Genomic DNA, 23,709 nt, shown 5'->3' on the forward strand with positions numbered 1-23,709 from the left:
AAAACCTTCCCAACATACCACACCTTGTACATGAGACATGACAAAAGCCTCCACCATCGCCAGACGATGTCGTGCCGACTTGCGACCCCATTACAATTATTATTAAATTTGAAAAAAAGTATTATTACTATTGAAGAAAAACTATAAATTTGATTTGAAGAGTAAAATTAAAAATTATTATTATAATTATTAATATTATTCTTATTTTTAATATTACTATTACTATTATTATTATTATTAAATTTAAAAACAAAATATTATTAGTAGTGAAGAAAAACTATAGATTTAATTTGAAGAGTAAAATTAGAAACTATAAGAACTTAGGCCGGGCACGTTTTAATATTATTATTAATATTATAAATATTATTAATTTTATTATTATTAATATAATCATATTTTGTATGCACGTGAAGTTGTTCCATGACCTATAGATGAACCTCCTATGATTTTTCCAAGCACTATAACAAAAATAACAAAAATTTAAAAAAATAACGTCCAGGTGCGTGAATTTTATTGAGGTACAAGCACGATGGGTCAAGCAAGACGGCTTCCCAGGTATTTTATTTGTTTATTTTTTTATTAAATCCGATTGAGTTAATAGTCTAGGCTCACTTTATAAATTTTACAATAAATAACACTATTTATTTTTTTGTTTTAAAAATTTATTTTCTATTTTCTATTTTTTATTTTTTTAAAAAAATTAATTTTATTTTTACTTATATTTAGATTAATATTTTTTTATGTTATTTAAAAAGTCTATTTAAAATAAACAATTATTTTTTAATAATACATTTAATTTTTGTACATGACATGCCTTCCACGTGGGCAGGTGCATTCCATGTGGACAGGTGCTTGAGCAACAGGTGCCTTAATGATGGCTATATTAGGGAAGTATCATGTGCTAGGAAAACACAGAGAGTCGCTACCAGGGGAGCTGATACTGATTCATGGGGAGTGTTTCACTTGTCTCAGCAGCCCTAAGAAGGTAATTGATTTTCAATTTGCTTTCTTTGTGTAAACTATTCTTTAGTTCATGGGATTTGAGCACTATCATGGCTTCCCTTCCTTGGTTTTTGCTACCTCCTGTCATGTTAAAAATATATGTTCGTTTCCCCCTAAATTCTCACTATGTTCGATTTTATTTATGAATTGAAACGGTTTCGGGAAAAACCAACACGGTGAGAAGTTAAAAGAACAAAAAATTGATGTCTAATGCTAGAACCTACATGCTAATCTCTTGTAGGTGATGTAACGAAAGCTTTTAGCTGGTGTTGTAGGCTAGAAGGCAAGGTGGCATTAATCACTGGAGGGTCTAGTGGCATAGGAGAGTGAAAGGGTATTTCAGTCACAGTTTGTTTAGTTAGCTATTTCTGTTATTAGTAATTGGTTTTTCTGTTTGTTTTCTGTTATTTTCCATTCCAGCTCACATGCGTATAGCATGTCAAGTTTTTCCCCTTGTTTTCTCTGCTCGGTACTTCTATATAAACCAGAGCAAGAGCCTAATGAAGATTGAACTATTCATTGTTAATTTCTTGCGTCTTAAACATCCAGCTTTCATCTATTGTGTGATTTTCTGTCTGTGCATTCAACAAATTGGTATCAGAGCCTTCATAAACACCATAAAACCCAAAACACCGAGTGAGGAGAGATGGCAACAGATTCAAACAATTACGCACAAGCTTGTATCCCAAAGTTTGATGGAGATTACGAGCATTGGTGCATGCTCATGGAAAATCTGCTACGATCAAAGGAATATTGGAGCGTCATTGAGACAGGATGGGTGGAAACAACACCGATAGAAGCTTTGACGACAGTACAGAAGAAAGCCTTGGAGGAGATGAAATTGAAGGATTTGAAGACCAAGAATTACTTGTTCCAGTCAATTGACAAGTCAATCTTGAAAACAATTGCCCAGAAGGATACTGCGAAGCAAATTTGGGAGTCTATGAAAATCAAGTATCAAGGGAATGCTAGGGTTCAGCGTGCACAACTCCAAATCCTTAGAAGAAATTTCGAAGTATTAGAGATGAAGCCTGGGGAAGCAGTGACTGATTACTTCTCGAGAGTACTGTTGGTGGCGAATGATATGAGGAATCTTGGAGAAGACATGACAAATGGGAAGATTGTTGAAAAGATACTGCGTACTCTAACTGAAAACTTCAATTACATCGTCTGCTCAATTGAAGAGTCAAACGACATCAACAAGCTTTCAGTAGATGAGCTGCAAAGCTCATTGCTCGTGCACGAACAGAAATTTAGAAGGCACAGAAGTGGTGATGATCAGGCATTAAGAATTTATGATGATAGATTTGGGAGTAGAAACCGAGGGAGGAGTAGTTTCAGGGGAAGAGGCCGTGGGAGAGGACCTCAAGTTTACAATAAAGCAACAGTGGAATGCTTCAAATGCCACAAACTTGGACACTTCCAATATGAATGTCCAAGTTTGAACAGAGAAGCCAATTATGCAGAATTGAATCAACTGGATGAGATGTTGTTGATGGCACATGCTGATTTGGGGAACAAAGACCCATGTTATACAGAATCGAACCAAGAACATGCCAATTTGCAGAGAAGAATTGATGAGGAGAACAAAGGTTCAAGGTACACAGAATTGAATCCAGAAGAGGAGAGGCTGTTAATGGTACATGCTGGGTTGCAGAAGAGAAACCGAAATGATGTTTGGTTTCTAGACTCAGGCTGCTCAAACCATATGTGTGGGGAACAAGGTATGTTTACCAACTTAGACACTAGTTTTCTGCATTCTGTCAAGTTAGGAAATAACAACCGAATGAAGGTAATTGGAAAAGGAAATGTGATATTGGTTATAAATGGAGTGAATCATGTTTTGAATGAAGTATATCATGTTCCTGAACTCTCTAATAATCTGTTGAGCATTGGGCAACTTCAAGAGAATGGTTTAGCGATTTTGTTTAAGGGTGGATTTTGCAGAATTTATCACCCTGAAAGGGGACTTATAATTGAGACCATGATGAGTGCCAACAGAATGTTTATTCTGTTGGCTGAGACGCAGAGAGCTTTAAATGTTCCTAGGTGTTTGCAAGTAGATTCCATGGACTTACCTCGTCTGTGGCACAAGAGATTTGGCCATCTAAGTGCCAAGGGATTGCAGCTGTTGCAACAAAAGGGAATGGTCCGTGGATTTCCCCATTTTAAAGTTGCAAGTATGACATGCACAGAATGTTTTGTAGGCAAACAACGTAGGAATATAATCCCTAAGAAAAGCATATGGAGAGCATCACAGCCACTAGAGTTAATTCATGCAGATATTTGTGGTCCTATGTCACCAAGGTCTAATGGGGGGAAGAGATATATGCTATGTTTTATTGATGATTATAGCAGAAAGTCATGGGTATATTTGTTAGTAGAGAAGAGTGAAGCATTTCAGAAATTCAAAGCTTTTCATAAGCTAGTTGAAAAGGAGAAAGAACTACCTTTGAAGTGTTTAAGAACAGACAATGGGGGAGAGTTTAATTCAAAGGAGTTCATTGATTTCTGTAAGCAAAATGGAATCAAAAGGCAGTTAACTGCTGCATACACGCCACAACAAAATGGCGTGGCTGAAAGGAAGAACCAAACCATGATGAACATGGTCCGTTGCTTGTTGGCAGACAAGAAGATGCCTAAAAGTTTTTGGCCTGAAGCTGTAATGTGGAGCTGCTATGTGTTGAACCGATGTCCATCTGCAGCAGTGAAAGAGGTGACACCTCAGGAGGCATGGACTGGGTTGAAACCTACTGTGGAACATTTTCGTGTGTTTGGATGTGTTGCACATGTCCACATTCCACACGAAAAGAGGGGCAAACTGGACAACCGTAGCTTCATTTGTATTCTGCTTGGATACAGTGAAGAGACCAAGGGCTATAGGTTGTATGATCCTATAGAAAAGAGGGTGGTGGTGAGCAGGGATGTATCTTTTGAAGAAGAGAAGGAGTGGGATTGGGGTGAAAAATTCCAGGAACAGATTCTGTTGGACCTAGAATGGGGTGAGCATCAAGAAGGAGAAAATGAAGGGGCTGTTGAAACTGACAGTGGGGAAGAAAGTGAAGAAGTCAGCAGCAGTGAAGGCCAACAAAGTGTGAGGGAAAATGAAGTTACAGCTGAAGTTGCAGCTGAAGTTGAGGTAGAAGGAAATGAAGATGTTACTACTGTGATAGAAAGGGGTAATGATGAGACTGAAGGGAGAACATGTCATGCCCCAGCATGGATGACAGATTATGTGGATGGAGAAGGTTTGAGTGAAGATGAGGTGTATGTCATGCAGATGGCAGCAGAGGATCCAGTTTACTATGAAGAAGCTGTGAAAGAAGAGAAGTGGGTACGGGCAATGGACAATGAGATTCAGTCCATTGAGAAAAATAACACTTGGTCACTAGTAGACTTACCAGCTGATGTCAAAAAGATTGGGGTAAAATGGGTTTATAAAACCAAGTACAATGAAGATGGGGAAATTGCAAAACACAAGGCGCGCCTGGTGGCAAAAGGGTACTCGCAAAAGGCTGGTATAGACTATACTGAAGTATTCGCACCAGTAGCTAGAATGGATACAGTGAGGATGATTATATCCATGGCTGCGCAGAAGGGATGGAAAATAGGCCAATTTGATGTGAAGTCTGCTTTTCTTCATGGGGAGTTATGCGAAAATGTTTACGTTGAACAACCAAAGGGATACATAAAGAGAGGAAAGGAGCAGATGGTCTACAAGTTGCACAAAGCCTTGTATGGGTTAAAACAGGCTCCGCGAGCTTGGTTTCACTGGATTGAAGCATACTTTCTTAAGGAAGGATTCCAGAAATGCGAAAGTGAGCAAACATTGTTCACAAAACAAGGTAAAGGGGGTAAGATTGTGATTGTTAGTGTTTATGTTGATGATCTAATTTTCACTGGTGATGACTATGACATGTTGGCTGAATTCAAAAGTTCAATGTTGAAAGAATTTGACATGTCTGACTTGGGAAATATGCATTTCTTTCTTGGAATTGAGGTGGTGCAAAGGGAAGATGGTATTTTCATTTGTCAACGAAAATACGCATTGGAGATTCTAACAAAATTTGGGATGTTGGAAAGTAACGAAGTGAGCAGTCCAATTATTCCGGGAGTTAAAATCAACAAAGATAAGGATGGAACTCCAGTAGATGAGACATATTTCAAACAGTTAGTGGGGAGTTTGATGTACCTCACAGCCACACGACCAGACATGATGCTTGTCACATGTTTGGTAAGCAGGTATATGGCAAAACCCACTAACTTACATCTTCAAACTATAAAGAGAGCACTTCGGTATTTGAAGGGGACAGTGAGCTATGGTATCTACTATAGAAAGGATGGGAATGGTGAATTACTGGTCTATACAGACAACGATTATGCTGGAGATGTGGAGGATAGGAAGAGTACAAGTGGTTATGTCTTCCTGTTGAATTTTGGTGCAGTATCATGGTGTTCAAAGAAACAACCAATTGTCACTTTATCCACAACTGAAGCTGAATTTGTGGCCGCGGCAATGTGTACGTGTCAAGCCATATGGATAAAGAGGATATTAAAGGAGCTGAGGTATAATGATGAATATTGCACTCGCATATGGTGTGACAATAGTTCCACAATTAAGCTTTCAAAAAATCCCGTGATGCATGGACGTAGTAAACACATAGATGTGAGATATCACTTCTTGAGAAATCTCACTAAAGAAGGGCTGATCGACTTGGTGCACTGTGGAAGTAGGGATCAATTGGCTGATATAATGACTAAGCCCTTAAAGGCTGAAGATTTTCAGAGGCTTCGAAATTCACTTGGGGTTTGTGATCTTGCAGACTTAAGCTAATTGTTGCTGCAGCAATTAGGCTTAAGGGAGGGTTTGAAAGGGTATTTCAGTCACAGTTTGTTTAGTTAGCTATTTCTGTTATTAGTAATTGGTTTTTCTGTTTGTTTTCTGTTATTTTCCATTCCAGCTCACATGCGTATAGCATGTCAAGTTTTTCCCCTTGTTTTCTCTGCTCGGTACTTCTATATAAACCAGAGCAAGAGCCTAATGAAGATTGAACTATTCATTGTTAATTTCTTGCATCTTAAACATCCAGCTTTCATCTATTGTGTGATTTTCTGTCTGTGCATTCAACAGAGAGTCCGCTGCTAGACTGTTCGCCAAACATGGAGCTAAAGTGGTGATTGCAGACGTTCAAGATGAACTAGGCCACTCTGTTTGCGAAGAACTGAAGACTGAATCAGCCTCATTCGTCCACTGTGATGTTACTCAAGAGACAGATGTTGAAAATGCTGTTAACACAGCTGTTTCTAAGCATGGAAAGCTGGACATCATGTTCAATAATGCAGGAGTAGTAGGCTCGCCAAAACCAAACATACTTGACAACGACAAGGCTGAATTTGAGAAGGTCATTAGTGTTAATGTAGTGGGCGCGTTCTTAGGCACTAAGCACGCAGCCCGCGTAATGATCCCTGCTCGGCGAGGTAGCATAATCTCAACCGCTAGCGTTTGCGGAACAATTGGAGGTGTTGCATCACATGCCTACACAAGTTCAAAGCATGGTGTGATAGGGTTAATGAGAAACACAGCTGTGGAGTTAGGGCAGCATGGCATCCGTGTAAATTGCGTGTCGCCCTACGTTGTTTTGACTCCATTGGTGAGGGATTTCTTTAAGCTGGATGATGATGAAGTAAATCGTCTTTACTCTAATCTGAAAGAAGCAGTTCTGAAAGCAGAAGACGTTGCTGAGGCTGCTCTTTTTCTGGGGAGTGACGAGTCCAAGTATGTTAGTGGACATAATTTGATTGTAGACGGGGGCTTCACCATTGTCAATCCAGGTTTTTGTATGTTTCCACAGTCTATTTGAATCTGGATTTATGATGAAATTAATGATGGAGCCATAAATTGAAGCAATAAGACAAGTCTTCTTTAATTTGATAGTTATTTCAATTTCAAGACATGTTATTTTTCGACGAACTCTTTCCACCTTCCTTTTTCACGCAAAACTTGCTGTCAGAACAAGATGGCATTGTTAGAAATAAAGTCGTAATACACCCAAAATCACAAGCAATTTTTTTGAAAAAATTGTAGCCGGAAGTAATTTTCTCAGGGGATAATTTTTTGAAAAAACCTATTGCTGTGGTACTATCATTTAATAATAGAAGAACTCTTGCTTGGAAAAGAGTGCTGACCACTTCTCTCCTCGAGAAGAGAATTGTACTTCTATAGCAGCCACTCAACACAAACACAAAGTACTGGAAGATAATGTCTGGAAGTTTTAGTTTTGATTCGTGATGGAGTACATGAATCTGCTATTCACTCTGCTCCTAGAATCCAACGATCTAGATCTTGATATACGGCGTGCTGAGTTTGATAGATTTTCACGTAAGTGTTCTGCTTTTAAGCACACTGCAGAGAAAGACAAGTGTCTTGGGAGAGAGGACAAAATCCTGTAGTTCTTCATATGTCCTGTTTTCTAAAATCTATGGACCACCAAAAGGCAAAATTTTCAACAAAGGGCTAAGAGAGGACAAATTCCTACGAACTCTCAACAAAGGAATAGAGAGGACTAAGTAAAAATGATAATGGCACGAGAGAGAAGATAAGATGTAGAAATGATAATTAAAGAAAGTACTTTATGTGTTAGAAAAGTACAGCCAGTGGCTGATAGGAGAGCAAATATTGACTTACGGGGAGTGTTTTACTGGTCTCAACAGCCCTAGGAAGGCATTAATCACTGGAGGGTCTAGTTGCGTAGGAGACTCCGCCGCTGGACTGTTCGCCAAACATGGAGCTAAAGTGGTGATTGCAGACATTCAAGATGAACGAGGCCACTCTGTCTGCGAAGAATTGAAGATTGAATCAGCCTCATTCGTCCACGTGACGTTACTCAAGAAAAAGATGTTGAAAATAGTGTTAACACAGCTGTTGTTGAAAATAAACTAGATTTTTTGTTCTTTTAAATCAAGATGAACTGTTGAGTCGGCGAAATTACTTCCCAGTTAGAATAAATTTCTTGTTTAGTTCGATTTTTTTATTGGTTTAGGACTTCAACTTGTAATCATATCCATAGTTAGGCTGTTTCGTGTCCTATAGGTTACTAGTCAGCCATATATAGCAACTTGAGTTATAGAAAAAAAATCCCCGATCTTTCCTTTTTATAATTTTTTTTTTAATTAATGTAATTCGGATCAATTTATATATATTTTAATTAATTTTATAAATCTTAAAATTAACAATTATATAAACTTTTAATAATTTTAAAATTTATAAAAAACTAATAAACTCTAAAAATCAAATTCAAAAGCTGACGAATTAAATTATATCAGCTGCTAAAAGGCAGTCCCCAGGTGTATGAGCACAAAACGGGTTAGGGGCAATCCTCCTCTTGCATCTCTGTTGATTGGTCATGATGGCGTTATGTGCAACGGTCTAGAGAAAGACTTTCACCCTCTCTGTAACTTTCCAACGCCGAATGAGTCTCCATAAAGGATCTTTGATGCGATGTGCATCCAAACTGCTTAGTTGCAGCCCATAAGCTGATTTGATTGAAAACTCCCCAACCGAGGATAGACGTTCAAAACATGGGTGTTTCTTGCACCGATGCTTTCCGTCACTTGCCATGTCTGCAACAGTTAAATTAATCATGTTCACTGGAACCTCTTGGATGGAATGGTTTATTAAGGGGCCAAACCCTTCCAACCAGTTGTCTGTCCAAAAGCGAACACGTTGCCCATTTCCTATTGACCAGCTCGCTCCTTGGCGAACCTGTGGCCAGATTTTGCAAATGGCCTTCCACAAAGAAGAATCCCGGCTCGTCGTTTGCACCTCTGTAATCCGGGTCTGAGTTTTTGCATGCTTTGCCTTCAGAAATTCCACCCACAAGCTGTTGTTATTATTAAGAATACCCCAATCCAGTTTCATGGTGAATGCCTTGTTCATATCTTGCATCCTTCTTAATCCCAAACCACCCTCTACCGTAGGCCGGCAAAGTGTCCTCGAATTAAGGAGATGGGTTTTGTCCCTTCCCTCCTTCATGCCCCGGTTGAATCTTCTGCAAATCTTTTCTATCTCCATGCAGATACCTTTAGGAAGAATTTTAGACTGCATTGGATAAAGAGGAATGGTGGACAGAGCTGATTTGCAGAGTGTGATACGTCCAGCTAGTGAGAGGTTATTAGACTTCCAACTAGCCAGCTTCCTCTGCATATTCTCAAGGAGGTAACCATATATAGGTTTGCTTCGTGATACGCTGATGGAGAAGAGGAACTCCCAAGCACTTGCCTAAGTCCTCAGTTCTCCCAAAACCACAGTCTCTACTAATGTTTCGAGCTAACGAGTCTGATACATTTCTGGAGAAAAATACTTTAGTTTTGCTAACAGTGACCTTCTGACCTGAAGCAGTGCAGAACTCCTATCACATAAGTTTTTAGTAGTATATCATTATTAAAGAAACACTAGATCAAGATTTACAAGTGTGTGTGTGTGTGTGTATATATATATATATATATATATATATATTTTTTTTTTTAAATAAGCATGTCCTAGTGAGGATGAATTGTATATAGCGCTAGCCAGATTCTGCATGCTGGGCTCGGTGGTGTGCCAAGCCCCAGGATACTGGGCTTAGCAATATGCTAAGTCATAAGAACAATAGGTCTGATACTAGTAGAACCCGGATGCAAATTGGCTTGGCAATGTGTCAAGCTTTGGGCACGCTGGGTCTAGCGCTAGCTAAACCCTGTCATGATTGGGCTTGGTAGTGTGCCAATCCCTGGACATGCTCAAAGTAATAACTATCTTTCCTCGACATGCCTAATGAAATGACCAAGCCTCGGGCACATCCAGGAAAATGATTGTTCTCTATTGGGTCTAAGCTAGGGGAGAACTCAATTTTCTTGAGCTTAGTTGCATTTGATATCTTAGACCCTAATCTCTTTATACCTTTTAGATGTATAAAAATCTTTTTCTAAAAAAATATTTATTTAAGTATTGGAGAGTCCCAGCTCTATTCATATGCTGTCTGGATTTTTGGGACATCATCCAGGATGTTGTTTGCAAAAAACTGATCAAAAAGCCATTGGTTTCTTTCATAAGCTTGCTTTTGATATTTTCAAATCATTCCATGACACACAACCAATACCCACCTGAGCTAGAACGCAAGGCAAGTCTTCTCATTACTGCATACACTTCTACACAAACAAAGCTTCAACAACTCTTCAATCAGGCCTGACTCCTCATTGAGGCAGTGTTACCCATTCAAGGTGAGACAAACAAATTTGGGCTATGCTTTGCCAACTTCACAAATATAGTTGGAGCCTTGAAATTTTGAAAAGCTTTCAACAAGTATGAGTAAAATGTTAGTTCAAACCATGAAACATGTGAAATATTTTTTTATAACTATCTAAAGGAAAAGGAAGAGTCTCCCTCACGCCAGACACTCTGCTCAAATAAAAAATTACCATAGCCAATAAGAATAAGAATGTATATTTCTTATATATAAATGACTTATTGAAAATAACTATTTTTATTTTCTCTAGGTGATGTCTTAGAGCCTTTCAATAATACACCTTGTAAAGGATGCATTTGGTCTTCTCAATGCTATATGCACCACTCTTCAAGAGATAAATATAATCTTTCTAGTGCTATATACATTAATATTCAAGGGATAGATGTAATCTACCCTAGTGTTATATACAAAAATTTCCAAGAGACTCTCATGCCACATAAAAAAAAAAAAAAAAAAAGGATCATGGTGACCACTCTTTAGTGGATGGCTTTTGAGCCTCGTGATAATGTTTGAAAAACTACATATATGCTCTCATTAACCAAAAACCTATAATCACTTAAAAGTTTCTAAGTATAGGTTCATTTTTATTGGGTTCCACATAACCACTTAAAAATTTATATAAATGATGAACATAGTATCCTCAATCTCTTAGAAATTTTCTAAGTAAAAAATATTGTTCTTTTGTATATAAAAGATTTATTTTAGCACATATGCATATTTCTCTATATTTTTACTGGCTTGCTTCATTTCTATATGAGCAACACACATTATTCCACATGAATTAAGAGATTAATTAAAGTCCTTGCATATTATTATATCACAAAACTGAAGGCTATTGATAAACCAAGTTTTTAACAGTATTGTCATAACCCAATTTTTGAACAAATAATACAAAATAAATGGATAAAAATATATTTGAGAATGGGGTTAAAACAACACAAATTCAAAGTTCACGGATGAAATTATCAGATTTGAGAGTAAATTGATCAAAAAATTGAAGAATTAATAAGTTTGGAAATTTAATTAAAATTTGAATTAGTTTAATTAATGAAATTAGAAGAATTAATAAGTTTGTGGACTTAATTAAACTTTTATTTAATTAATTAAATAAATTCAGGGACTTAATTGAAATTAATCCAAGGGTAAAATTAAAAGGTATTTTAATTGAGATCCAACTGTCAAATTTCCAAAGAAAGCAGGGATCAAAATGAAAATGTCACTTTCTGCCGAAACGGCGCCGTGCTGGGGATCGTGCATCTTCTCCATCCCAATTCAACCGGAGACCAGAAAATCTGCAACAAATCCGTTCATGGACCACCTCTCTTGCCAACGATCTCGTTCGTGGATTCCATAACAGTCCTGCAAAGGCAGGACTGGTTGAGGGGCAAGCTTCTCTGTAAAAGGGAGAAGAAAACCCAGCACCAGGGGACCGAAAATTAGAGGGGGAACACTAGAAACAGAGGAAAAAAACCAGTGAAGAACAACCCAGAACACAGAGAAGAGGAAGAAAAACCGGGGGAGAGGCCAGTAACCAGAAACAGAAGAAAAGCAGGGGAAACAGGGGAAACAGGGGAAAAACAGAGACACGCGCAGAAATAAAAACGCCGAGAGCAGAGGAGAAAAGGGGCAGCATACACTAGACAAAGATTGAATGTCCTTGCCTTTGTTTTATCCCTGCAAAAAACAAAGAAACACAAACAACAATCGGTATCCACAGTAAACCGACATTTTCATTGTTGGTTCCTTCGTCGTCTCAAAAATCTGCTGGAAGACGAAAGCAGACCGCGGGCACAGGAACGGAAAAAGCAGAAGAAAAGGTATCAAGCAGGCGAAAGTCACCACCAGCGTTCCAGCCAGAGCTTCGCCATCGTCCCCATCGCCAGGTACGCGACTTCTTCCTCTTGCATTGTTTCAGTAATTGGCATTTACACTGTGCAAGTGAATTTTAATTCACTTGCACAGTGTAGCAACACGCGTGCCTTAGCGCACGCGTGTTGCTCAGCCTAGCCAGGCCACTGGCTTGGGCCAGTGGCCGGGCCGGCTGGGCTCAGTATGGGCTGAGCTGGGCCCAGCCCCAAAGAAATTATTCTGGGCTGGAAAAAAATAAAGAAATAAAAAAAATAAAAAAATAGAAAAATAGAAAATAAAAAATAAAAAATGTGTATGCATGAATAAAAATAATATAAATTTATTGGTTTATTCACTGACGCCAGAGTCAGGAATAAAAATACTGGTTTAAATTTATATTATTTTTATTCGTTGTATTTTATTTTATTGAGCTAAAAAATAAAAAAAATATGTGCATGCGTAAAAATAAATTTATTTTTATTTATTTATTCACTGGCGCTAGAGTAGGGAATAAAATTTATTTTATAGCTACGTAATATTTACCAACGCCAGAGTTGGAGATATTAGTGGTTGAATATTCACTGACGTCAGAATCAGGAATATTATAAGAAAATTATCATAGCGTAAACTAATAAACATTTAGCAATTTAAGACAAAACCAGCAATGCAGTTTGTCTCAAGCAAAACATTTAAGAGGTGATAATAACTTTCTTTTTACGTAACCAGTTCTGAACCATAGAATCTCTGTTAACCAGTTAGAGTTTCTAATGACCATAATACTAGATAACGACTCCTTAAACAAGATCATTCTTCATTAAAGAACATGATGCTAAAACTCCATTTTTTTTCAAATACATTAAATTTTTAAGGCCGCCGTGATGTTAGGTGCGACAAATATATCTTTATCAAAAAGACACCAAATCAAAAAAGATTAATGAGTATAATTTATTTTAAAAAATCTAGCATGCTTCAATGAAGACGAGTTGAGTATGGTGATAGCTAGAGTCGAGATGTTGTGCTCGGCAATGTGAACTTTAAAATATTTTTAGACAATAAACAAGAGTAAAGTAAAAATTGAAGTAACAGGGAAACCGAGAGTAATATGAGAGGAGGAGGACTAGGATCCGTGAGTTTCCTGAATAGAAGGCCTAGGAGTTATTTGAATAGTTTTTCTAACCGTCTATAAATTACCCTCTTAATGCTTGCAATTTCCTTCTAAGTAAAGATTGTAGAACAATTCTTCCTCTAATTTATTTGTCATTATAATGAAAAATCACATAGTTATAAAATTTCGCCTGACATGTGAATCAAGCCAGTGACCCTATCATCTAGAGCTTGATTCATGACATATTTCATTTTGAGTTTTATACCAAAAAGATGATATTTTTAAAAACTAAAACAGTGTAGTTATATATAATTTTTTTTTAAAAAAAATCCCATAACAACATTGTTTTAATTAAAAAATTAAATTGACTTGATAATTTATAAATAATTAATGTAGATGAGAAAGCCAAGGCAATTATTTCAGCTTTCATTATTTGTAGGGCCATTCTATTTTGTTAGCCAATGCGATTTCAAGGGAGATGCCAATGTGATAGATCCATTGTCTGAAAATGATGGCAACTTACAAAGTAGTGGAGAAGAAACGATCTCTGTATCGACACTTGATTGTGACTTCCATTAAAAGCAGAGGCCAGAACTTTAAGAACTAAAATAATCTTCTTTAGAGACTTATTTCATTTTCAAGATTTCTAGTCTTGATCTGGAAAAAATAAGAATCTACTCTTACTTGCAAGAGCATACCTAGCTCATCAAAGTGATCAAATTAACATGGGAAGTGTCTCGCTTCTTTCTGCAGTTGCAAGAAGGTAATCTTAGTTTTGTTACCTTCAAACACTTTGAACTAGCTAGCTGAGAATCAATTGAACTAGATTGCTATAAAATAAATGAAAAGCTTAGCTTCTCTGATTTGTTCTTTTACTTCTTGATTAAGAGATATATAGACTGGAACTAGCCAGATCAGTACCGTCTGTCTTCTGCTTATCATATAGAAATGTAGGCATTAGGCACCTCAAACATGGATATAATAATTCTCAATTTTTTGTATTGTTTCAAGCTCATCTTTTATATGAAAGATTCTCGAAATCTATAAAGTGGCTTAAGACTTCAAGATTTTCATTGGGTCATCGGGGGCCTCTTTGAGGCTCAGCTGTCTTATTGAATTAGATTTTTAAATCTGATTTCTATTAAAGAAACTTAAGCTTTGTGATGGATGATTCTACCATTAGTACGAATGGCAAAATCAAGTAAGTTTTCTTCAACCAAGGCATCCATAAGAATGTCAGAGACTTCAAATTATTAGCATGATGCACGTTTTTGACATGGCTGCATTATGTGGCCGTCGTGTGGAATTTATAGGCTAGAGGGTAAAGTGGCGTTGATCACCGGTGGGGCTCGTGGCATTGGAGAGTCAACTGCAAGACACTTCTTCAAACATGGAGCAAAAGTAGTGATTGCAGATATCCAAGATGAGTTGGCTCATTCTGTTTGCAAAGATTTGAACTCTGAGTCTGCTTCTTTTATCCATTGTGACGTTACAAAAGAAACGGATGTAGAAAATGCAGTGAACACGGCCATTTCAAGGCATGGCAAGCTAGACGTTATGTTCAATAATGCTGGTATTGTAGGAGTGGTGAAAACCGACATGGTTGATGTTTCCATGTCTGAATTCGAGGAAGTCATTAGGGTTAACCTAGTAGGTGCTTTCCTGGGCACTAAACACGCCGCTCGTGTGATGAAGCCTGCTCGACAAGGCAGCATCATCACAACCTCTAGTGTCTGTGGTATTCTGGGAGGTTTTGCATCACATGCCTACACAAGCTCAAAGCATGGCGTGTTAGGGCTAATGAGAAATACAGCTGTTGAGCTTGGACAATTTGGCATTCGTGTAAATTGCGTCTCCCCGTACACTGTTGCAACTGAAATGTCAAGAAATTTCTTGAAGATGACTGATGATGAAATTCGCAGTGGTTATTCTAACCTAAAGGGGGCAGTTCTGACGCCTGAAGATGTGGCTGAAGCAGCTCTCTACCTGGCGAGTGATGACTCCAGATATGTGAGCGGCCACAATCTTGTGGTAGATGGCGGCTACACCATCGTAAATAGTGGTTCTTGTATGTATGATAACCCAAGTGTGTATAGTCTCTGATCTCTTGATGCCAAAAGGATCCTTGTACTGGTTATAAGAGGCTTTTTAAGGTAGAGTAGTAGAACATTACAGACAAATATTTGTTTTTGTTTTTGAAAAAAATATTAAATTACTTGATATATATTAGATTAGTAGAACATTACAGACATTGGAATCCCTTATAATCATCCATTGGAATCCCTTATAATCAGTGTGTAAATTATAGCATAAACAATTAATTAATCCATAAAATCTTCAAAACTAAATATTCAATCATTATACTCTTAAATCTGTCAAGTTTTTTTTGTTAATTATATATAAATTGAATTGAAAACATATGAAGTAGGTAAGATGGAAACTTTTGACTTACAAAAGTAGGTATTTTTGGACCAAAAGAACTCTTTGGTCAACATTTTGACCGAGGGACTATGTTATTATTCTGGTATTTCATGGACTAATTAATTAATTTTAATAAACTAAAGGGACTAATCTATCACTATCTTTAAAATCAGCACCTTTTTTTTTAAAAAAAGATAGGAACTAATTAATTTTCAAACTACTGTAGCAAAAGCTTCTTGAATATCAAGTAATCTCATTTATGCTTCAAAAATTCTACTTAACAAGCATTTAAAGCCCCCCAAATTAAACTATTCCTGAAAAAGAAAAAAAAACCCTTAATTTCGAAAGGATAGTCATCATCACAAAGCAAAACCCAAACGCCTGAAAGTCAAAAAAGAAAAGTTAGCAAAAACCGATCGTGAATTTGGACTTGGGCTTTTCTCATCTTCTTCGATGATCTGTAAGTTTCTTTTTTTCGTTTAATATTGTTTTGCTTTTGTTTCGTATTTGCATTTTATAGATAAAAGAATTTTGGGTTTTTTGAGCATTTAGTATATATAAGATTGCAAATTGAAGTAGAAGCATCTCATTTACTCTGGTTTCTAAGTACCCAGACAGAATATTAGGGCAAAATTAGGCTTAATTGGGTTTAGCAATGTTCGATTTGGGGCTGGCTTGTGTTTAGATTATGACTATTTAGCCCAATCTCAAATGGGTTTCTTTAAATTTATAATTTTGAAACAAGAATGACCGTAAAGTTTGTTTTTTTTTTTTTTTTAGTATTTATTCTTAGATTTTGAGCAGGTATTGTGAGAGCAGCTTATAATGATGTCTAGGCCTATGTTACTTGTGTTTCTGTTACTGATACTGATAATCACATCCCAATTTGAGTGGAGACAACCTCTTGTAAATGACATTGACACGAAGCCTGCTGTCAACCCAAAGCAGCTACAGATTTCAAAGTGGGAAGAAGGTGTAAAAGAGAAGGTAAGGAGTGTCGTCTTTCTCTATGTTTTCTTCATCCATTTATTGGGTTGGTTTGTGAATGAAATCATTTGTGGTTGCAACTGTTAAAGAATATTTTGATTCTGAAATTGTAAGTTTAGCTGCATTTAGTACTTAGAACATCTTCCATGCTATAAGTAATATGTATTGGTTACCTAAGCTGTTTTTTTTGGAGTTATCAGCTCATTGATGTTTTGAAGTCTATGTCTTCTGTTTTCCCTTGGCTTTCTTGATAGGATAAGTGTTTGATAGACATAGTCTATGTAGACCAAATCAGTTCAATAACTAGTGCAGGGGTGATCCTACTAATTACGATTTGCTAATACAATGGCGCTAGATAATGCAATTTGTTTGATGTAATTAGAGTATTAGACTATGTATGTAACAATCTCTGCCTTCATAGGGATGCTGCTACTAGATCCAATGCGATGTATAGTAGGGAAATGGAAAAAACAGCAGTTACCGCAGAATAATGGCTAAAGCTAGAATGAAATTGAATTTAAACAAGAGAGTGAAAAATTAGGGTTGTAGAAAACCAAAATTCTGTAATAGGATCATAGAATACTGTTATCTTATTACAAAAAAAAATAAAAAAAATTCAGAGAAAACTTGACATTTCTTTAAAATCCACTGCATCACCATGCCAGGTTCAAACCTGGAACACCCATCATTTCTAAATCTACTCTGCTTTTGTCAAACATCCATGGTGGTTATCTTATTATACTGACATTCTGATAATCATGTCCAATAAAAATGCTAGCTCTTCATCTTAAGTATCAAATTGAAGACGATAGCTTGGCATTTTTGTATTGAGTGGTTCTGCCACAATAACTCTCTTGAAAGATCTTTTATTCAGCAAAGATATATGATCTTTTAAGTCATTACTTTGAGAGCTCTCAATTAAGAAACAAATGTGAAATGATCGTACTGACTTTGTATTAGTAAGTCTTGTCATAGAACATAAATGCTAATCATTTAGTTTGTTATAAATAATCCACATATAGAAAGATGCCCTGATCACAATTGGAGGCCAATAATTGTAATCAACTTCTTCTAATGCTTCTTTGATTTAGTTGATTACTTGTTCATATGTGGAGATTTCTGCATGTAGTTCTGTCGTGGTAACCTGGACATTATAGTTTCTTGGATCCTGGAATTGTAAACTTATTTTGTTCATTCGAGGATGTTGTTTTTGAATATTTACATTATTAAATTCACGTAATTACCACGTCTTTTTGGGGTTAACTAATGTAGTACTTTGATGTAACTGGGGCTGTTTCCATTTTCTTAGCTTGTGATTCTTAAAATGGGACTTTGGCATATCATTGTTATGTTATTCTATATTGCTCTTTTTTGGCTACCTGTTGTAACACTCAGATTCTAGTGATTCCTGAGCTGTCCCTTATCAGGGAGACTATCATTATACGGCTACTTTATCCCTATTGTAGCTTATCTTGTCAAGCTTTATCTTTACTTGTTGCAGGCAAACTCTAGAATAAATAGAAACACTAAAAGAATTCCAGTTTTGTCTCAAAATCTTGCGTACTCTTTCCTTGAAACACCGAATGGACGTGTTTGACTTTGCAGATTATCTTATCACAAGAGAAGAACATTCACAGGCTTAATGAGCTTGTCCGGAGTCTTAAGCAGCAACTCTTGCAATGCAAGTGTACTAACGAACCAAGAACTGGTCCTTCAGGCACTTTGACTGAGCGTATTATTGAGCTTGAAAGGCAGCAGATCCTGGAAGACTAGGATGCGACCTTGCAAGAATTTTGCTCAGGGTGTCTTCTGGAAACGAAAGCTTTTCCTTTTCTGCTCACTCTTTGAAGTTCCATGCAAAAGTCTACATCTTATTTGCTGTCACAATGTCAAACGCTCACCATCCATATAATCAATGACAAGTGAAATATATGTGTTCATGATCCTTCTTAGCTTGCTTTTGTACTCTGATCTGATGATGCTCAAGTGTGGAATCAGTCATCTCTTACTGTTTGAGCCAGATCGATGGGAAAAAAAAGAAGAAGAAGAAATTAAGAGTTGAGATAATGAAATTACATCTACAAATACTATTTAGATTCAAAGTGATTTATTCTATTCACAAAAATCTTTATCCATCATTATTTGCTAAGATAATTATACGTCTGAAAACAGGGGAGGAAAAAAACAGACGTTGCAGAAAAAGTTGTTTATTTCTCATAAATGATAATCAATACCCATATCACCTAACCACTATTGGGCAGGGTTATTACTCAAGCCATTTAAAAAAAAAAATCTATTTATGAAAGCAATAAAATAAACAAAAGCATAATCGGATATAAGATGCATCTATTTATCCCTTTAGCTGCATGTTTATTATTTAATTTATATTAATGTGTAATTCTTTTACACTTGCAGTTATCAATACTTTTGTCAGAAAAAGAATATTGTGAAAGAACTAAAATGCCTTTGCAAATCACAACAAGTAGGTGATTTTGTTGATAAAAGAGATTATAAATTGATTGTTAATAATGTTTTATACATAATTATCTTTATTTATTTTTTATTAAGATCTATAACTAATCAGATAGATTTAAATTAGCTAGGAATATTAGTATAAATGAGGTATAAAGAATAAATTATGAATTTGTTTTTGTATTTCAAAAGCGTTTTTGAAAAAAAAATATATTTTTTTAATTTTTTTACTTCAAATTAATATTTTTTTTTTTATGTTTAGAGATCATTTTGATACACTGGTGTCAAAAATAATTTTTAAAAATAAAAAAATATATTATTTTGATATATTTTTAAATAAAAAGTATTTTAAAAAACAATTATAATTATACTCTCAAACACACTAGAAGTTGATAAATAAAACATTATGACAAGAAAGCAAGAAATATAAAGATAAAGATAATATCCTAACCTCAATCGAAATCACATTCACAATAAATATAAGTAATTAAAACTTACTACTGATTGGAGACCGTGTGGCTAGTAATTAATTAATAACTTAACCCCACACATTGAAATTGAATTGAGAGCCAGACCTCAAAAAAAAAAAAAAAAACAAGAAGAAGAAGAAGAAGAAAGAAACCTGCAAAATGCTCACAGAAACCAGGCAAAAAATGGAGCCCAATGACATTGAAGTGAGGTTCACTGGCATTTCTAATAAATTTAATTAATTTTTTGAAAAATTAATTTTTTTTTATATTTTAAATTGTTTTAATGTGTTAATTTTAAAAAATAAAAAATATAATATTTTAATGTTGTAGAAAGTATTTTAAAAAATAACCATAACTATATTTTCAAATAAGTGTATACCTTGTTTATTACAAGTGGTTAATGTTACAAATGATTTTTTAAAAATAAAAAAAATATTATTTTGATATATTTTAAAATAAAAATATTTTAAAAAATAAATAATAACAAGATGCTACAAAACGAGAGAAGGGCAAGGCGAAAGGGATTGCTCATGTATTTTCATCCATTCTTTCTCCGTGTCTAGGAATCGACTGCCTTGCTCATGTGCCTAGGTTTTATTTCAGAAAGGACGTTGTTATTTCATGAGTGCACCAAAAAGTACTGTCAGTATTAATATCGAATTAAATGAGAAATTAACAACTCTCGGGAAAAGGTTCGACTCTGTGTGTGTCTTCTGTCTTGTTGAGATCAAAGCTTGGAACAGAATTTAGATAAATACTGACACATAAACCGTGCTACGTCGCGGGTCAATTTTTTTTTATATAAAAATATTAAAAAAAATAAAAATTTAAAAAATTTTAGATTTTTTTGCAAAGCCATACCCAAGAATCTTGGATTTGGCTGCAACGCCTGACCTAAAAGTAATATTTATAATATTAATAATAAAATTAAACTTGCATGACTTAAATTTAAGTGAGCCTCAGTGCAACACCGGACTCAAGAATATTATATGTGGGTCCGACTATAAGGTCGTGTCATAAAAGTATGATAATTAAATAGACTAATTAAAAAAAAAAACAAAGAAAAAAAATCAACAGAAAGGAAAAAACTAATGAAGAAAAAGGAAAAAATGAATTAATTGGGTTAACCCTTCAAACCAGGTTATCCCATAAAACCTGGGATTCGCGTCATGAAAGTTTGATAACTAAATAGAAAAAAAATAACTGGTTTACCCAGAATTATCTGGGTTAACCCATCAAACCAAGTTAACTCGTCAAGCTCAGGATACGTGTCATTAAGGTACGAAAGTCTGATAATTAAATAGAAAGAAAATTAACTTTAACAAACTAAATTAAATGAAAAAAATAACTCGTCAAATCAGGTCAACCCATCAAACCCGAGATCCGTATCATGAAAATCTGATAACTAAATAAAAAAAAATTAATATTAACAAACTAAATCAAACAAAAAAAAAATCATTAAAAAAATTAAAAAAAAAACAGCTAATATTGTAGTAATCCATATATATATATTTTTTTTAAAAAAAAAAAACTACAAAGCTAAGTTTTCAACCAGATCAATATAAAAAAAACGACAAAGATTATTATTATTTTTTAAAAAAATCAATTTTGGGTAAAATAAATGAAAAAAAAAACATGTAATAAAAAGGAAACAAAAGCAAAAAAAAAAACATGTGGGGAAAGCTACAGTGTTTTAAAGAAATAAACAAAAAAACTAAATTTTCAACCAGCTTAATAGTAAAAAAATAAAATCAACAAAAATAATTCTGAAAAAAAATATGTAAAAATTGACAATTTTGGAAAAAAGAAAAAATAATAACAAAAAAAAAAAACATGTGGGGAAAGCTAAAGTTAGATTATCATTTAGCTCAATATTAAAAAAAATAAATTCGATAAATATAATTTTTTTTTAAAATATGTGGGGAAACACTGTAGCAAAACAAAAACTATGTAGGGGAAACACTGTAGCAATCCATATTATTTAAAAAAAAAACTATAAAGCTAAATTCTCAACCAACTTAATATAAAAAAAAAATAAAGTCTACAAAGATCATTTTGAAAAAAAAAAAGAATAAATAAATCATAAAAAAACCAATATACGAGAATATTATAGCAATCCACAATGTTTTAAAGAAAAAAACTACATAGTTAAATTTTCAACCAGCTCAATATTTAAAAAAATTAGTAAAGATAATTTTGAAAAAAAAATTAAAAAAAAAAAACAAAGACAAAGAAGTCAATTTTTGATAAAAAAAAAAGAAACAAAAGCAAAAAAGAAAAATGCTACAGTGAAAAAAAACTGCTACAAGAAAAAAAGAAAAAGAAAAAACCAAAGCTGCTACAGTGCCGCGGGTCTTTTTTTTTTGTATATATATATATATATATATATATATATATATATATATATATATATATATATATAAATTAATATTTAAAAGTGTTAAGTCTTTCTACAAAGCTATACCCAAGAATCTTGGGTTTGGCTACAACACCTGACCTAAGAGTAATATTTATAATATTAATAATAACATTAAACTTGCATGATCCAAGTTTAAGTGGGGGTGACTGCAATACCAGATCCAATAGTCTTAGATGTAGGTCTAGCTGCAAGGTCGTGTCATATAAGTGTGATAATTAAATAGATTGATTAAAAAGAAAAAAACAAAGAAAAAAACCAACAAAAAAAAAACTAATGAAGAAAAAGAAAAAAAATATAAATGAACTGGATTAACCCGTCAAATCTGGAATTTGCATCATGAAAGTTTGATAACTAAATAAATAAAAAAAATTAACGGGTTTACCTAAAGTTAACTGGGTTAACCCATCAAACCAAGTTAACCCGTCAAGCCAGGATATATGTTATGAAAGTCTGATAATTAAATAGAAATAAATTTAACATCAACAAACTAAATCAAACAAAAAAAAATCATTAAAAAAACAAAAAAAATTAAAAACGAAAAAAAATAAGACAGTTAAATAATATAATATAATATAATAATAATGAGTAAAGTGAGGCGTGAAAAAAAAAAAAAAGAGCTTTCATTCATTGATGCATAGGAGGCGTGAGCTTTCCCCACGCGTTTTAGAGTTTTATAATAAAATAGTTGTAAATAATAAAAACTATTTTAAAATATTTTTATTATATATTAAAAAAATACAACTTATTTTATATATATACACACACACACATACACATTTGATTGCACCCCACACACGTTAGGCAATGTGCATGTATTTTCTGAACTTTTTATCCTCGACAATAATTTGTTTTTAGCTCTTACACTGAAACTATAATTATTTAAAACACTTGGAATTAATTTTTTAACAATAACAAAATCCTAACTTTTTAATTTCCTAACAGCTCTTTTATTTTTTGTAACAATTTTTTAATATTTTAATTTATTTCCTACCGAGCTATTACATGTTTATAATCTATATATACCATACACTCTTTTGTTTTAAAACTGTTTTAAAAAACTATAACTTTTTTAATTTTCTAACAATTCTTTTATTTTTTTAAACTCTTTAATTCTTTAATTTATTTCCCGCCTAGCTTTTACAAGCTAGCAGTTTATATATACCTTGCATTTTTATAATCAAGGTGTGTTGAAAAACCATAGTTTTTCTTGTGTTTGCAAAGCTTGTTGATAACCTTATGTTAAGAAAATAGTGTTTGTATACATCTCAAATTTTATTTTGCTTATGTTATTTATTGTATTTTATTACACATAAAAGGTGTGGTGTTAAAAAAAATAAAATTTTAAAAAAATATTTAGCTTTAATTAACATATAAATTAATATGAAAATGCCCCTCGTTATAGGAGGAGAATAAATAATAAAGTAGAAATTAGTTAGTAACAAAATCTTCGTAATTTTTAAAGTATAACGTACATATTAATTGTTATAATTCTAAATTCTTGGCCATGAGTTTTCATACGTGTCCACGAATCAAAACTCAAAGATTTGATTATTTACTCATAAAGCCCCTCGGAGTGAATATTCTTAAAACTTGAACCTTCCCCAACCTTGAGCCCAACTTGAAACTCAAATATCTGACGTGAAATAAATAAATAAATAATTTTTTAAAAAATCATAGATATTAATTTGAAACTCAAAAATC

At 34.2% G+C, this 23,709-nt stretch overlaps 3 protein-coding genes across 4 annotated transcripts; all 3 read left to right on the forward strand.

Moving 5' to 3' along the window:
• Positions 1 to 880: 880 nt before the first annotated feature.
• Positions 881 to 6,932, forward strand: LOC118038947 (borneol dehydrogenase, mitochondrial). The gene is made up of 3 exons (XM_035045501.2): positions 881 to 985; positions 1,278 to 1,324; positions 6,133 to 6,932. Exons 1-3 carry the CDS (start codon positions 948 to 950, stop codon positions 6,861 to 6,863), a joined length of 816 nt encoding a protein of 271 aa, XP_034901392.1. The 5' UTR covers positions 881 to 947; the 3' UTR covers positions 6,864 to 6,932.
• Positions 6,933 to 13,838: 6,906 nt separating this feature from the next.
• Positions 13,839 to 15,490, forward strand: LOC118038945 (borneol dehydrogenase, mitochondrial). The gene is made up of 2 exons (XM_035045498.2): positions 13,839 to 14,002; positions 14,553 to 15,490. Exons 1-2 carry the CDS (start codon positions 13,965 to 13,967, stop codon positions 15,340 to 15,342), a joined length of 828 nt encoding a protein of 275 aa, XP_034901389.1. The 5' UTR covers positions 13,839 to 13,964; the 3' UTR covers positions 15,343 to 15,490.
• Positions 15,491 to 15,888: 398 nt separating this feature from the next.
• On the forward strand, positions 15,889 to 18,593 carry LOC118038946 (uncharacterized). 2 transcript variants are annotated; one of them, XM_035045500.2, is made up of 3 exons: positions 15,889 to 16,120; positions 16,441 to 16,647; positions 18,253 to 18,593. In XM_035045500.2, exons 2-3 carry the CDS (start codon positions 16,486 to 16,488, stop codon positions 18,418 to 18,420), a joined length of 330 nt encoding a protein of 109 aa, XP_034901391.1. In that variant the 5' UTR covers positions 15,889 to 16,120; positions 16,441 to 16,485; the 3' UTR covers positions 18,421 to 18,593. The 2 variants fall into 2 exon arrangements, with proteins under 2 accessions (XP_034901391.1, XP_034901390.1); XM_035045499.2 differs by having other exon boundaries at positions 15,891 to 16,120; positions 16,465 to 16,647.
• The last annotated feature ends 5,116 nt before the right edge of the window (positions 18,594 to 23,709 follow it).

The sequence above is a fragment of the Populus alba genome, chromosome 4, assembly GCF_005239225.2.
Source record: "Populus alba chromosome 4, ASM523922v2, whole genome shotgun sequence".
NCBI classification, from domain to species: Eukaryota; Viridiplantae; Streptophyta; class Magnoliopsida; order Malpighiales; family Salicaceae; genus Populus; species Populus alba.

What these genes read in the sequence shown, in the direction of transcription:
- LOC118038947 (XM_035045501.2), top strand. Translation starts at nt 948, where the DNA reads ATGGGGAGTGTTTCACTTGTCTCAGCAGCCCTAAGAAG. An exon ending in GTCTCAGCAGCCCTAAGAAG is followed by an intron (nt 986 to 1,277) that starts GTAATTGATTTT and finishes CTGGTGTTGTAG; the next exon opens with GCTAGAAGGCAAGGTGGCAT. An exon ending in TGGAGGGTCTAGTGGCATAG is followed by an intron (nt 1,325 to 6,132) that starts GAGAGTGAAAGG and finishes GTGCATTCAACA; the next exon opens with GAGAGTCCGCTGCTAGACTG.
- LOC118038945 (XM_035045498.2), top strand. Translation starts at nt 13,965, where the DNA reads ATGGGAAGTGTCTCGCTTCTTTCTGCAGTTGCAAGAAG. An exon ending in CTTTCTGCAGTTGCAAGAAG is followed by an intron (nt 14,003 to 14,552) that starts GTAATCTTAGTT and finishes TGGAATTTATAG; the next exon opens with GCTAGAGGGTAAAGTGGCGT.
- LOC118038946 (XM_035045500.2), top strand. Translation starts at nt 16,486, where the DNA reads ATGATGTCTAGGCCTATGTTACTTGTGTTTCTGTTACTGATACTGATA. An exon ending in AAGAAGGTGTAAAAGAGAAG is followed by an intron (nt 16,648 to 18,252) that starts GTAAGGAGTGTC and finishes TTGACTTTGCAG; the next exon opens with ATTATCTTATCACAAGAGAA.